The following is a 14254-nucleotide window of genomic DNA, read 5'->3' as shown; positions in this document are numbered from 1 at the left end:
GCTTAAATAGTTTGAGCCATGAATTTTAAACAGGTGGCCGGCTAAAATGGTTTTTCTTTTGCGGTTTCAACAAGTCAAACTTGCACTGGTAGGATTTCGGTGTTTGAGTGGAGCAATCCTAGAATTCCTCGTCTTTTTCCATTGCTTGCAATATTTTGACCTTTTACATTGCTACACAATCAAAATATAAATCATCAGGCTAACCGATTTATATTCGCAAAGCTGAGAACCAAGAAAGGGTCATTACACAGGCAGAAATTCTGCAAATGCACATTGAGTCCATTTAACGCAGAGCTGACTTTCTTTTAAGTGACTCCTCCAGCCTTGAATACTCTAGCATACCAGCGATGATCTCAATGCGGCTGCACTTGGAAGATGTGTGCACGATGCCCAGCGGATGACTGATTCACTGGCCATGAGATCCAGCTGATCAAGTTCACCAAGACCGATTGTGTGATTCCTTTTGCTTGAAATCTTTGATCCATTAGCCACCCCTCCCCTTCGAAATTCTGTTCTGTGCTCCATTTCACTCAACTTGTGTCTGATGGGCTGTGAAGGATCCGGAGAGAAGGATAGTTGTGCCAAACCTGAACCTGCATGTTCAATGAAACCATACTCTTTTCAAGTCAACAGGTAGAAAATGCAGTTGTCAGCCCCATCTAAAAAGCTACATGAATATTCCCCTTTAAATGTCAATGTCAATGACTCAGGAATTGTTATACAAGTCTTTAAAAAAGAATAATCTTCTAAATACAGCCTTCGAAACATCCAAACATATTCATTTTATCTATTGCATGCTTCAAGAGAAATTAAGGTTATTAGCAGCAGCATCTGGTGACTTTTTGGCACATTTACATAAATGAGGAGGGTTGGTTCATTCTTTGTTAACCATATCATGACACGAGTGAAAACCATATCATGACACGAGTGAAAACACAAATACCTTCACCTATCATGGATGCTTTTGCCTTCAAGCTTGAATTAATGCTCCCATCAATCACGGTGCTCGGACTAAAGAAGGTAAAGCTTGGCATCGAGGAAAGTGGGGATGAGAAACCATCAAAAGAATAGCCTCCTGATGTTGAACAAGGTGACTGGTCGATCAGGAAAGATGAAAAGGACGATCTGCAGGTGAATGCTGGAGAATTTTCCACTTTACTACAATCAATGGCAGGTGATTCGTCACCAAAGCTGTAGTCCTGGTTCCTAACAATGGATGGAGTTGAGAAAGAATAATTATCCACTTCCAATAGTGAAAAACTGGCAGTATCCGTCATGTTTAGTTCTTCAGGTTCCTCTGGCAGATCATTAATCCAGGAATGAGCTGCAAAAGATGGTATCATTACCGCCAAATCCCGAAAATAGTCATCTTGCCTAGCACCTAAAACTTGGCATTTTTATAGGTTTAACTGTTTCAGCTCTAAGCACAACCATATTCAGAAGTATGGAATCAGTTATAAGAAGGCTATTGAACAGAACTTCGATTGATATTTTAAGATGACCACAGAACAAAATGACAAAAGATTGAAACTAACTAATTCATCATGATCTAGCTTATATAATCTGGATGTGTTTGGTGACTCATTCAGATGCAATACTCAGTTCATCCTGTACTTTTTGTCCCAAATTTCCACTTCTTAAAAGAAGTCATCAACATCCATGCAGCCAGGCAACATAGATGTATCTAAGTGAATATGACTACGAGCAACCAAGGAAAATTGAGTCATTGCAAACAACTTGATTAAGATACAGGCAAACGAAACCAAATCTTGATACAAATGAAGACTTATAAATTCACCACACCTAGAACATCTGCAGCACTGAACCTTTTGGAAGGGTCGAGACAGAGCATCCCAACGATCAAGTCCTTGGCAGCTTCAGATATTCGATGCCAAGTAAAAGGATGAAATTGCAAATCTGCTGCTCTAACAGCATCAAAAATTTCTGACTTGGTCTTACCCCAAAAAGGAGGCATTCCACTAAGCAGGATGTAAAGAATAACGCCAGCACTCCACACATCAGCTGCCTGGTTATAACCTCCTGCTAATACTTCAGGAGCTATATAAAATGGACTGCCAACTGTTCCATGCAATTTCTGCCCTGTTAATAGACATACTTAAGTTCATAAAGTAGTCAAGATGTAGATAAGAGAAAACCTCCTGTCAGAAAAAGTAAGACTTTGCCTCCACATTCCCGCATTATCACATCTGTGGAGAATAGATTACTAAACTACAGAAGCAAAACAACAAAGACAAGAACATAAAACTTACTAGGTCTAATATATGTGGCAAGACCAAAGTCTGCTAACTTGATCGGTGATAACAATGATTTTGAGACTAAAAGAATGTTTTCTGGTTTCAAATCTCTATGGATGATACCATTTTCATGGCAGAATGTAACCACTTGCATCAATTGCTTAAAGAGAGTACGTGCTTCATGCTCAGAGAATCTCCCATGTTTCTCAATCTGATGGAACAGCTCCCCACCAGCACAAAGCTCCATTAGAAGATGCACATAATCCTCCTCCTCATAAACAGCCTTGAGATCCACAACATTTGGATGCCCAGATAATTTTGTCATGATTTCTATCTCAAGCTTGACACTGCGAACATCATCTTGTGTCACCAATCTCTCTTTCGCAATGGACTTGCAAGCCAAAACTTCACCTGTCAACTTATCTGAGCATGCCCTAATTATGCCAAATTTGCCCCATCCCAGTTGATCTCCAAGAACATACCGATCAGTAAAATTTGAGGCGTGGTTAGTATCCAAAATCGGTTCTGTCAAGTTCACGGCCCCATAACAGTTGCAGCTTCTAGTAACTGATTTCCTACTAGTATTATCACTCTCTATTAATTCCATAAGAGGCTCAATTTTTCCAATTGGACTCGCCAATCAAATAATGCACCAGCTTTTGCAAAATCATATCCTCCCATGCTCCAAGCGGATCCTTAAAACATTGGGATCTGGGAAGCTCAGGTCCTTTGTGGGTGTCATATCATTCCAAAGACATTTACAAAAAAGTCCCATCCATTTAAAGACCTAAGGTAGCTTCACATAAATCAGAGATTACTCAAAAAGACTTGAACTTTATCTTCCCCTCAAAACACCTGTGGATAATTAAAAAGAATTAAGTACAAATTTTCTCTTTTCAATTGTCGTGAATGCTTCAAGTTCTACATAAACATGCTTGTTCATCCCTCCTTTCATCTCTTCATTTTCTTATCATTTTCCTGGCCGGGTAAAGGGAGGATTTGGGAACAAACCTTTCCTCCAGATAGACTAGCAGATCAACAATAGAATTCAAACACAGGCAACAAGTCCAGAAAACAAGAAATCCCATAAAATTCACACAGGTGTTTAGTAGTATCAAAGACAACTGAGTGAACTTTCATGCAAAACTCGAGACTTTTACTCATCCAAAGCAAATCCCATCGTGATCCACAAAAGCGTTAACTACAAAACCACAATTCTAGCGAAAAAAGAAGAGTTCAAAGTCCTTAAACATAAACAGAAGTCCAAAATTCAGCTAGATTTATGCGGAAGCATTACTAATCCCGAAAACAAAAACCACCCACATTATCAGTTGACTTGAAGTATAATAATCAACTTGTACATGAAGAAATAGTGAAAGAAGGAACCTGCTCAGAGATGCAGTGGGGAAGAAGAAGAAGAAGAACAAGACCGTTGTAATGTGTAGGCTTGCAGCAGCAAAGGCTTCTAAAAGTCCACACCTTGTCTTTGATTTTTCTAATTCTTTTCCCCTCTTCTTTTCCAGGTTAAATCCCAGTTCAAATGCTCTATTACACTCACTGGTAACTGGGACAGCCGGTCACTTCACCAGGAAACTCCCTTTTATGCACAAATTCTCAAAAAAATCTCATTAAATAGTTAAAAGATTCATTATTATTATACCACCACTCATCTCTTTTCTTATCCTTTTCTAATAACAGTTTTCAGCAGATAATGCCCATATGCAAACATATTTGTTACCTGCAACTTCATGGATATATAACCATAGCCCTTGGAGCATAACCATGTATTAATATCTTGTAGAAATATGCATTTATTCACCAATGAGCAAAATGACAACTTTTGTTAAAGTATAATTAGCTTCAATAGAGCCATCAATTGCCATCACATGCAACTATTGTTGCATAACACATATAGACATACCTGCTGTTTAATTATACTATTTAATCAAAAGCTTCACCTTCTTTCTTTTCTTTTTTTTTCTTTCCTTTTCTTCTTTCTTTTTGACAAAATTGAGCTCAAAATTCAATAATAACTATGATAAGTATAAACATTATATAAACAAAAATACGAGTATATTCAGCATTTGTAATATTCATTTAAATATAATAATGTATACATCACTTGTGTCGCCCTTTTTTTTTTCTCAAGGTCTAATTATATAACATCATCATGGCCTCATGCATGCAGCAGGTGAGCAAATAACAATTCAAAAATCAATCATGATTGATAACCTATTCCATTTATGAAATGAATGGTACATGCATAGGAAGCTTCCATCAATTGAATCTAGGTAAGTGAATCAGTAGGTAGCTCCTTCTCCATTCTCTCCATGTTGGGCACAATGCCATGAAAGAAAGGCAAAGCTTGAAGTGTTAATGGTGGACCCTTAAGACATGGGGATTGCCACATGCTTTGTGGAGAGTGGCTGGTCTGGTGTAGACAACCATTAGAGGTGTGGCTGATTCAGATTGTCTAGTCCATTTAATTGTTTATTAGTAGTTAATGTTAAGTTACTAGTTGTAGTGGTATTTAATTATTGCTTCAGGAAGAATTTTATGTTGGTAGCCAAGCATCCAAAGTACCAGCTGTTGTGTTTCATGTTCTCCTTAGCTGTATGGCGTTTTGCGTGTATTTTTTGCTTTCTTTTTGGAATATTTAAATGCACCCAACTCAAAGTGGGTTGGATTCTTTGTTAAATAGTAGTAGTAGTAGTAGTAAAAAAAATTTTAAAAAAAAGGGAAAAATCAAGTCGGTATAGGAGGGTGTCTAGCAAAAACTGTTAATATGACGAAAAACAAAAAGAAAAAGAATTGGCATATGAATTTTTGTTTAGGTCAAATGGCATGCTCATGATGGTTTGAGATTTTGAACCGAATGCAGTGAAATTTTCACCAAACAAAGAAAACAACTTATAGCTTTCTACTGCAATTAGTTTTAGTTTTTTTTTTTTTTTCATATGTCAACAATTCGGGCTATCCTTCTCCTTTTTTTTTCATGATTGGGCTACTAATTTTTTCAAGATTCGATTTCAAGGTTAAGATATTTAATTTGTACTTTTTCTGTAATTAAGTTGTGTTTTGTCTTATAAACACTAATTTTTACTTACTGAAATTGGTCCAATGATCAGGAAAGAGTTCTTAAAATGCTCTTTGCTATTAAGGTTTGGAAAAAAAACAATTGTTGCACTTTTTTTGGTAAAAATACATCTATCTATACCTTCCCAGTTCTTTTGAAAATGAGAAATATCAGGGCCCAACGGTATTAACATTTTAGAATCAATAAGCAGTAACTGGAAATTGCTATTAAAAGAAAACAAAAAGTGCCCATACTTATGTAACAAGCTTCCATTCGATTGCTTTTGGGCTTCAAACATTGCAGTCCAGCCCAATGGACTTCTTCACGGAGCCTCAAGAGTAACCTCATATTTGGGCTGTAAGTCCATGTGGGAAAGTCTAAAGCCTGCCTCTAATCAAGACGCATATGATTAGCTATCTCTCCCCCCCCCCCCCCCCGGCCCACCTTTTCCTTTGGTCTCTTAAACTATGAATTAATAGTAGTATTCTAATATTCCTGAGTGGCAACCCTCTTAACTATTGCAATGTGCAAGGCGTCAAAAGTTCTCCTATTGCTCGTTATAATTGCAAGAACTCCATGCTTACTCGAATTGGTAATTGCAATGAAAAAGTGGTGTTTTTTGTCTTTTAACGCCATGAAACAATCAACGCAATTTCCAATATTCACCCACTTTTTACCGTGATATTGCATAACCAACCAGTTAACTCAGTTTTGCCTTTTAGTAGTAACCAATTTTATCGCATAGACATGTACTTTTGTACAAGCATGATTGTGCGTTCATTTTTTGATAAATTCCATAAGGACTAACTCCACCTTGCACTTCTAAATTTATCTCTTTGTTTTTTCACTTTGCGCGATAAATTTTAATTTTGGACATTATACATCTTAAACTTTAAATTTTGAACACTTTGCAATCTAAACTATCAAATTTGTCAGTCCAATGAATAATAATGTTAACAAAATTAACAAGATAAATGATAGTGTTCATTAATGACAATGTATCATTTCGTTCTAATTGCGAACCCTTGCTCCTTTTGACCACTTTTAGGACGTTGTCATTGACTTGTATGATCCTCTATTTCGTTATTTACTGATGTTGTCATTAATTGAACTTAAATATGACAAACTTGAGAGTTTAAAGTGTCTAAAATTGAGAGTTTATGTGTGAAGTGTTCAAAACTAAAATTTAAGGTGCAAAGTGAAAATATAGTAAAAATTTAGGGGTACAAAATGGAGTTCATCCATTTCACAAAGTGCAGCATTTATTTTTTAAAAATTAATTAAGCAATAATGGCATGGGTTTGTTTGGTTGGCATGATTTGACAAAAAAAAAAAAAAAGCATAAATATTATTCAACTTACATTATAAACACAAATTTCAACTATTTTTCTTATCTCGCAGATATCATATCATAAAAAGTCCTCCACAAATGATATCAAAAGTTGTATTAGATATCAGTTTCAATTAAAGGCGATAATCAATCCAACTATTATTAAAAGCCATGATTGTGTTGACTAAATTTGGAATCTAATGGTCTATTCTAGTGGTACATGCTGCTTGCTAAATTGCACCAAACATAATGATCAATACCCTTCCCGTGTCCCCCTAAAGTCGTATTTTCTAGTGTTGATTCTGCTAAAGAAGAAAAAACGATGAAAAGATATGCAAGGACTGATAATGATTTGCTTTAAGTTTGGTGGCCAACTTCAAAAGATCGAAGCATTCCACTTTTCCGGCAGGGGGAAGAAAAGTTGCAACTGCTCCGCCAAAAGGCAATAATGGCAAAAGAATTTCAGCAAAGAACTGTACTTTGGATATGAAAGTGAGAAATGAAACGTTGGGACTTGACATTCTTGAAAAGTCAATAGAGGGAAATCCCGTACTTCTTTCCAATAGAAGACCATGGAATTCTCTTTAATCGACATTTGCTTGAGTTTGATGACTCGAAGAAAGCTTTTGACCTTTTTTGAGAGAGTGAATCATTATCCTACTTTTCCTTTTTCTTTTTCTGCTGATTGTTTTTTTTTCTTTTTTCTTTTTTTGGGTCTTCATAAGGTTCTTCTTACTTTCCATCTCACAATTACATAGATCGATCACTTTGTCTAACTACTACATGATGCAACAAGATATTTCGAAGTCTTCTAAAGATCAGCTCACTTTTTTTTTTTTTTTTAATGAAAAAAACTCACCTAATTTGTTTTCTGAGCTTGTAGTTGTCTCAATTTGTATATAGAGTATTAATTTTCCATCTCTGCACGTATCCTCAATAGTTGAATAACTAATTTAAGAACACGCTAACTAATTAATGTCAATCATTATTCTTTGCATCTAACGTAAATTCTGAAAAAAAAATCCAACAAATCTTTGATTTTATAAGTAACATAAAGACACTAACTAATCAACTTCGTAAGTGCAGAAATAATTTTTTTTTTAAAACAAAAAAGATTAACGATAAAAAAAAACGTCAAGTAACTTTCCCTTTTTTATATTCTAAATCTATTATTCTCCGCATAATATGATGATTGTATACATCGCACTATTGCCTTTCTCATTCGGAATCTTCTTATCAGAAACTATCCACGGGGAAGATGCTGCTGCACAATCAACACCTAGAAAATGATGATGTTTGTCTTTTTGGCGAATTGGTGGTTAAGATATTAATAGACCGCAGTTATGAATCCTGGAAACAAGGAATGCCATATGCAAATATCTCATCTAATGGAGTATTCAATTAAAAGCAGACCACATTTCAGCTCTTTTTTATTTTTAAGTAGCTTCAAGGAAAGTAGTCTTAGTATCTAGATGAATTTATAATTAATTTGTACTGCTACTTTAGATGATTGCGAATGGTAATCTTGCTTAGGAAAAGAAGTATGTGGGTTGGTCTAATGGCCACACTTGAGATGGGCATCAATGCTGGTTGATTTTTTGATAAAAATTAAAGCTAAATCAGGAAAAAATTTTTAAATGAAACGGGCATAGATGTGAATTCTGTATATTCATATGGTAAGTTAAATGTGAATAAAATATATATGCGTGTACTCCTCATAGGATAGGAGTCTATTTGATTTATAAAACAACATAATATTGGATTAGTATTTATTTCGTATCAGCCCGCACTAATTTATTATCAGATTAGATAAGGTAACTTAGGATTTTTCATCTCAAAAGTGAAGAATATTACTCTAACTCTCTTTAGTCGAGATGTTAGCCATTAAGTGAAGCATAAGATATACGTTAATGGTTCAGGAGTAAGATTAAGAGTTAACGATAGATTGAAAAAAAAAATAATCTTTGACAACACTAGCTTACTCACCTTCTTCATCCCAGCCACCAACCCAATGAATCCTACAGTATATTTAGCCTCATCACTACTTGCCAAAAATCGAATAGAATCCAACTGAGCAAGTGGCTTCTTCATCCCATCCACTAACCCAATGAATCGTAAAGTGTATTTAGCCTCATTGCTGCGTACCAAAAATCGAATAGAATCCAACTGAGCAAGTGGCAACTTGTAGGCTGTAGCCAGCCTGATGGCAATGTTTGGTTGCGGGGGCGTAAGCTTTTGATATTTCCAAAGCCAAAAGTCAAGGATTGGCGATGAGGTTTGCACTTTGCACTTTTACTGATTAGAACCCTCAGCGATGAGAAATCTAAGCCAGAATCTAAAAGGGTCCCCTTCTTTCCTCTGTGAAGCAGCTTCAGGCTTCTGACCTTCTTCTGACCTGACCTTTATACCAGGTTCCCCGGTCCACCGCTCCTCCTCCTCCAGATCATGCTTTAATGAAAAAGCGTCAGGAGAGAAACCCCAATTAAAATCTTTCACGTGCACATTTTCATTTTCGGACGTACATATGTAATGTGTCACCAACGTTAACATCACCTGCATTTTCCATTAGTTTTATGAAGTACTTTGGTATGTGCTGTCGTTTGAAGAAATAAAACTCTGTTCTGCAGTATTACTTTATTTGGTTGGAACCATAATTTGGTATGGAAAAATTTAGGCCTAGTTTGAATTGCAATTTTTTCGTCAACCAAGTCTATATTGAAAGTTCGATTAGGCTCGAGTTTAAAAATATCATACTCATATGTACTATTGAACCGTTTGAACTCGACTTGTTCTTGATTAAGGTCGAGCTTAGCTAAAGTCGAGTAATTCATCAAGCTATTCGTAAATTCGAGTTGAGTAGCTTGGTCAACTTGCACCCTAGTATTAAATGCAAAGTAGATTGGCAAAGTTTTGGGTATGTTCTCAATTGATTCTAATTCTCGTAAAAGCTGATATTGAAAAGTTAGAATTAGAATCCAAAAAGTAGGTATTTTATAACTTTCGGTGTTCACCTTTATTAGCTTTAAAAAATTCAAAACTTGAAAAAAATTAAAAATATCACATAACCGATTTTTTAAAATTAAAATCTAAATAGAGGTCCAAAAAATCTGTTGAGAATGAATAATAAAATAAGTGCTACAGCTGCATATCCAATTACTTCTCAGTTATCTCAGCATAAAAGAGAAACCAACACTAGTTTTTGACCTTACTATCTATCGTACTGAATCTATTTATCACAAACAAACACCGGATAGACCTCGTTTATGTAGATTATGTGATCTAAATTTTGTCACGCTATTTTATCAATTCAATAATTGAAGGTATGACAAAATTTGGGTCATATAGTTTACAAAATCAGGTCTATCCAAATTTTTGCTTTTTCTATAATGAACAAGGCGGTGTTACTGGAACTGTGATGAATTGTAAATTGCTTTACCAAAAAACAAAAAGAAAAGATGGCGTCGGGAAACCAGTACATGTCCACAAGGGATCCTCAGTGCCACTTTTTCAGTGACAATTCAGTGCCACTTCTGTATTTATGCCAAGTGTCCTATTTATTTAATTTGTTATGTGTTGTTTATTTAAATTTCTTCTACCATCATGTGATAAATGGGATTGACACTGGATTTGGCACCGAGTAGTGACATAGAAGATCCCAACTAGTACATGTCAATCCTTTGGCTGTTATTTCAGGGAGTATTAGCTAGCCGGTTGTACGTCCACGTTGTGAGCAAATAAAGATTTCTTGCCTCTCTTGTTGGAAAAACAAATTATTTACTTATATCATGAACATATTTTTTTATCACATTTTTATCTCGTATACATTACATTATAAAAAATATCACGATAATTATTTTGAATAATAATCACCTATTCTGACGCACAATACTTGTCAGATAACTCATTCTTTTTTGATAATTCATTTTCTGCTTTATTTGTAATAAAAAATACTCTGCTTTTATATATATATATATATATATGTGTGTGTGTGTGTGTGAAAATTTGTCTAATCCGTAACACAATTGTTTTGATTACCGGTACAATATTCTATCTACTAAAAAAATCTGGAACAACTTTATTTTGGTGGCTTTTTATAATATGAGGTCACGAATGGTGAGACCTCAAATCCATCAAGCACAAAACTCAATGTACCATTTTAGCCAATATGTGTACTCCCCCAATGACTATTGTTGTTTTGCGGGCATGCCACGAAAGTTTCTCATTCGGCGTGACCCTTCATTTTACGTTTTCCATGAACCCTTTTCACGTACACAACACCTAGTGCTAGGGGTCATTTTTTGACGGCTAATTATTTTATTCCTTAATTTTCCTTTGTTCCACTACAGATCCAGTTTTGGTGAACTATATATTTTTCTTAATAATCATTACTATATTCTTCACTCATTCAGAGGCAGTAACCTTTTTGGCCCTTTGGACGTGGAACGTACAAGGATTCTATAGTTCTACCACTATTTCGATATAGGTGTGTTTGGATGGGAATTATTTGTAAAATAAAATTATTTATTTACATCATAAATATACTTTTTAACGTATTTTTTTTATTTTTTTATTTTATATACATCACATCATAAAAAATATTATAATAATTATTTCAAATAATCTCCGATCTATATCACTTTCAATTTAAGATATTGATGTGAAGAGTCGCAGACCAGCAGTTTTTGGTAGATTTCTACAAAGTACAAATACAGAGTAATAAATGTACATAGTAATATATGTACGGAAAAACACGTGTATGTGAGATATTTTGGTAACATCAGTGATATTCTTAACCAATGTTTATTTGGTAATCAATTTGGAATACGCAATTTCTTATATAAATTACACAATTTACTCATGTTGCATTCTTTTATAGACACTTTTCGAACTTAATTTTATTTTATTAAATTATTAAAAACTGAACTTAGAGACAATGTTTTTTTAAAAAAATGTCTTAGAGACATTAAATACACTTAGTTGTATATCCCATATTAATCCTCCTAATTAGTTGCAGTAAGTAAAACCTGCCATATGTGGGTTATCCTACTTTTTCTTTTTTTTTTCTCAGCTGTTTCTAATAAGTATATGATTGGATTCAAGGATTCCTGTGATTTTACAGAAACCCACTGTGACTGATAAGTTTACTGAGCTATACTGTACGTTGGCCAATTATGATATGTGAATCAATGACTGTGTCAGTAGCCCAATACAGAATGCTCACTTTACCGATTTGCCCTTCGATTCGGTGTCATGATGCCAGCCCTAACTTCTATCTTTTTATCTTTTTGTTTTCACTTTTTTTTTTAATCCTTTTGTCCTTAGTTGGTCACATTTATCCATAGTTTTATGTATTGCAAGAAATCCACATAAAGAATTGCACTTTGATAATGATGCTATCTGGTGGACTTAACAAATGAGAATAATTAGTAAGTTATCTTTTTTTAGTGTAAATGGGAGAGTTGGATGTAGGTACATTGAAGATATTAATAGAATTAAATTATACTTACAAATCAAGTTGATATGGATTGGTTTATATATTTTAGACTTTTAGCCTCTTTTTATTAATAGAATAATTCATAGTTTTATAAAAATAAAATTAAACTTTAGTTAATTAAATGTGTGCTTTTTTATTTGTAAGTAAACTCAGTAAATTGTTAATTTATTGATTCTCTTTAAATTAATAGAATTTGTATGGTATTAAAGTTATTAATCTATAAAGATTTTACTGTATATAGTTGTTTACAAGTCCAATTGCAAATCTCAAAAGATAAATAAAAATAAAGAAAAAGGTCCAAGTACAAAATACATTATATATGCAACCTATATAGTATACACATATATAAATTCGTATAATTTGCTTTAATCACAGAGAGGGATTTTCCACCTAATAAAAGAGAACTAAGATCTATACATGAATTGAAGATAAACTCGAAAGTCGAAACAGAATAGAGATAGAGATAGCATAATGACAAATCTATTGTCATGCCTTTTGGATCCTAGCTTGCATCCTATTTATGATTCTTCAGTTTTTTTTTTGGGTGCGTTTCCTTTGCCATCTCATGTTTTTTCTCCTTTAAAAAAAAACTTTGTTCTTGTAGGATATTTTTATTTGATGACAAACTTAATTAAATATCTTCTAGTAATCACTGCATATTATCAAAGTTCAAATAACTTGCATAAAGAAAAAGAATTGCAAAATCCCTTCTTTCATTTCAAAATTAGAAAATAAAAAATATTAAACTATGTGTGAGGCGTAAGGGTAAATAAGTTTGTGCACACCAAAAAAAATCAAAATTTAGTCAATAATAATATAATGTTTTATGTTGGACAAGAAAATTCTAAAGTTTCTTTTATGAAACATAACCTTAATTCTAAGGTGACAATTTCTAATACGATCTAAAAATATGACACGAATCTAACACGAAATTAATGAGTTGGGGTTGAGATTTCGTGGGTTCGAGTCAGAATCGGGTCAAACCCGATGAACCTGAAAAGAAAATGTGTCAAATTTAGGCACCCACGGGTTGACCCGATAGTATGTTTATGAATTAAAAATAATTTAATAAATATAAAAATATTTTATTTAACTAAACTAAGTTATTCTTCCCCCCTCCCCCCTAAAGGCATTAACTACTTAATTTTAAATGAATTTGTTTAACTTGTGTGAAGTTGGAATTGTTATGTTTGAATAGATGATATATTACATTATTTTCTACTTTTAATTTATTTCAGATTTGATTTAGGATAAAACACTTTTACAATGTTTTATTTATTTCATATTTGATTTGGAATTATTTTATTGAGATTTTTATTACTTGATTATGTCATTAGTCTTGTGCGGAGTTAATTCGGTTAGAAATTATAGCGGTAGATTAGTAAATTAGAATTATATTTCGAGTCATATCGTGTCATTTGAGTGACCCGACAACCTGAAAATTTCATGTTCAAGTTAGGCATGTTGACCCTTCATGGATGGCGGGTCATGTTCTGATTAGCAAGTCTCCTGTTATACCCGAATTTTGATCTGACCTGCCAATATGTTTTTGACTCAATTGACACACCTACTTAATTCCAGGAAATTAGAAATCTCTAGATGGGTGGGTTGGGAAGAGGGGCGGGGAGCCCCTCTAAATAACAAAGCCAACTTTTCCATTTTGAAAAAAAAGATGAAAATTGTTATTTGCGCTCCTATTTTGTTAATCACATTCCTATTATCATTCTAATCATATAGTTTTTATTTATTAGATTATATAATAAAACAAATGGTACATCATTCTAATGATATAGTTATCATTCTAATGATATAGTTTCATTTATTAGATTATATGATAAAAAGAAATGATAGGTATGCAAATAATAAAAAATGGGGTGCAAATAACATATTTTTGGAAAAAAAAAAGGAATCACAAAGGACGAGATAGTAAATATAGATCATAAAAGGGTTTAATGTCTGACAGAATCTAGCCCCACAACTTTTGTCGCCAACTTGACGCTACCGTATTAGTTGTCTTTCTCTGGTTTTTATTATTTAATTTGTGCATCATTTTTACCAAAAAAAAAAAAAAAAAAAAAATCCTTTTGCGGTTTAATTAC

The 14254-nt window shown here is 33.7% G+C and overlaps 1 protein-coding gene across 3 annotated transcripts; it reads right to left on the bottom strand.

The window, feature by feature from the left end:
* Positions 1 to 102: 102 nt before the first annotated feature.
* On the bottom strand, positions 103 to 3783 carry LOC113702729 (calcium-dependent protein kinase 26-like). Of its 3 annotated transcripts, none has more exons than XM_027223857.2 (5): positions 3642 to 3783; positions 2271 to 3110; positions 1804 to 2115; positions 944 to 1324; positions 103 to 593 (listed from the first exon to the last, which is right to left on the bottom strand). In XM_027223857.2, exons 2-5 carry the CDS (start codon positions 2860 to 2862, stop codon positions 334 to 336), a joined length of 1545 nt encoding a protein of 514 aa, XP_027079658.1. In that variant the 5' UTR covers positions 2863 to 3110; positions 3642 to 3783; the 3' UTR covers positions 103 to 333. The 3 variants fall into 3 exon arrangements, with proteins under 3 accessions (XP_027079658.1, XP_027079660.1, XP_027079661.1); XM_027223859.2 differs by having other exon boundaries at positions 950 to 1324; XM_027223860.2 differs by having other exon boundaries at positions 1804 to 2100.
* Between the last annotated feature and the right edge of the window lie 10471 nt (positions 3784 to 14254).

The sequence above is a fragment of the Coffea arabica genome, chromosome 8e, assembly GCF_036785885.1.
Source record: "Coffea arabica cultivar ET-39 chromosome 8e, Coffea Arabica ET-39 HiFi, whole genome shotgun sequence".
In the NCBI taxonomy this organism is placed as follows: domain Eukaryota; kingdom Viridiplantae; phylum Streptophyta; class Magnoliopsida; order Gentianales; family Rubiaceae; genus Coffea; species Coffea arabica.
The sequence above is the reverse complement of the archived record's forward strand: the minus strand, read 5'-3'. Positions and strand labels throughout refer to the sequence as shown.

Excerpts from the sequence above, each read along its gene's own strand:
- LOC113702729 (XM_027223857.2), bottom strand. The coding sequence starts at position 2,862 with ATGGAATTAATAGAGAGTGATAATACTAGTAGGAAATCAGTTACTAGA. Across the intron at positions 1,325-1,803 it reads CAGTGCTGCAGATGTTCTAG|CTCATTCCTGGATTAATGAT; the intron begins GTGTGGTGAATT and ends CATCTTTTGCAG. Across the intron at positions 594-943 it reads AGCATCCATGATAGGTGAAG|GTTCAGGTTTGGCACAACTA; the intron begins GTATTTGTGTTT and ends TTGAACATGCAG.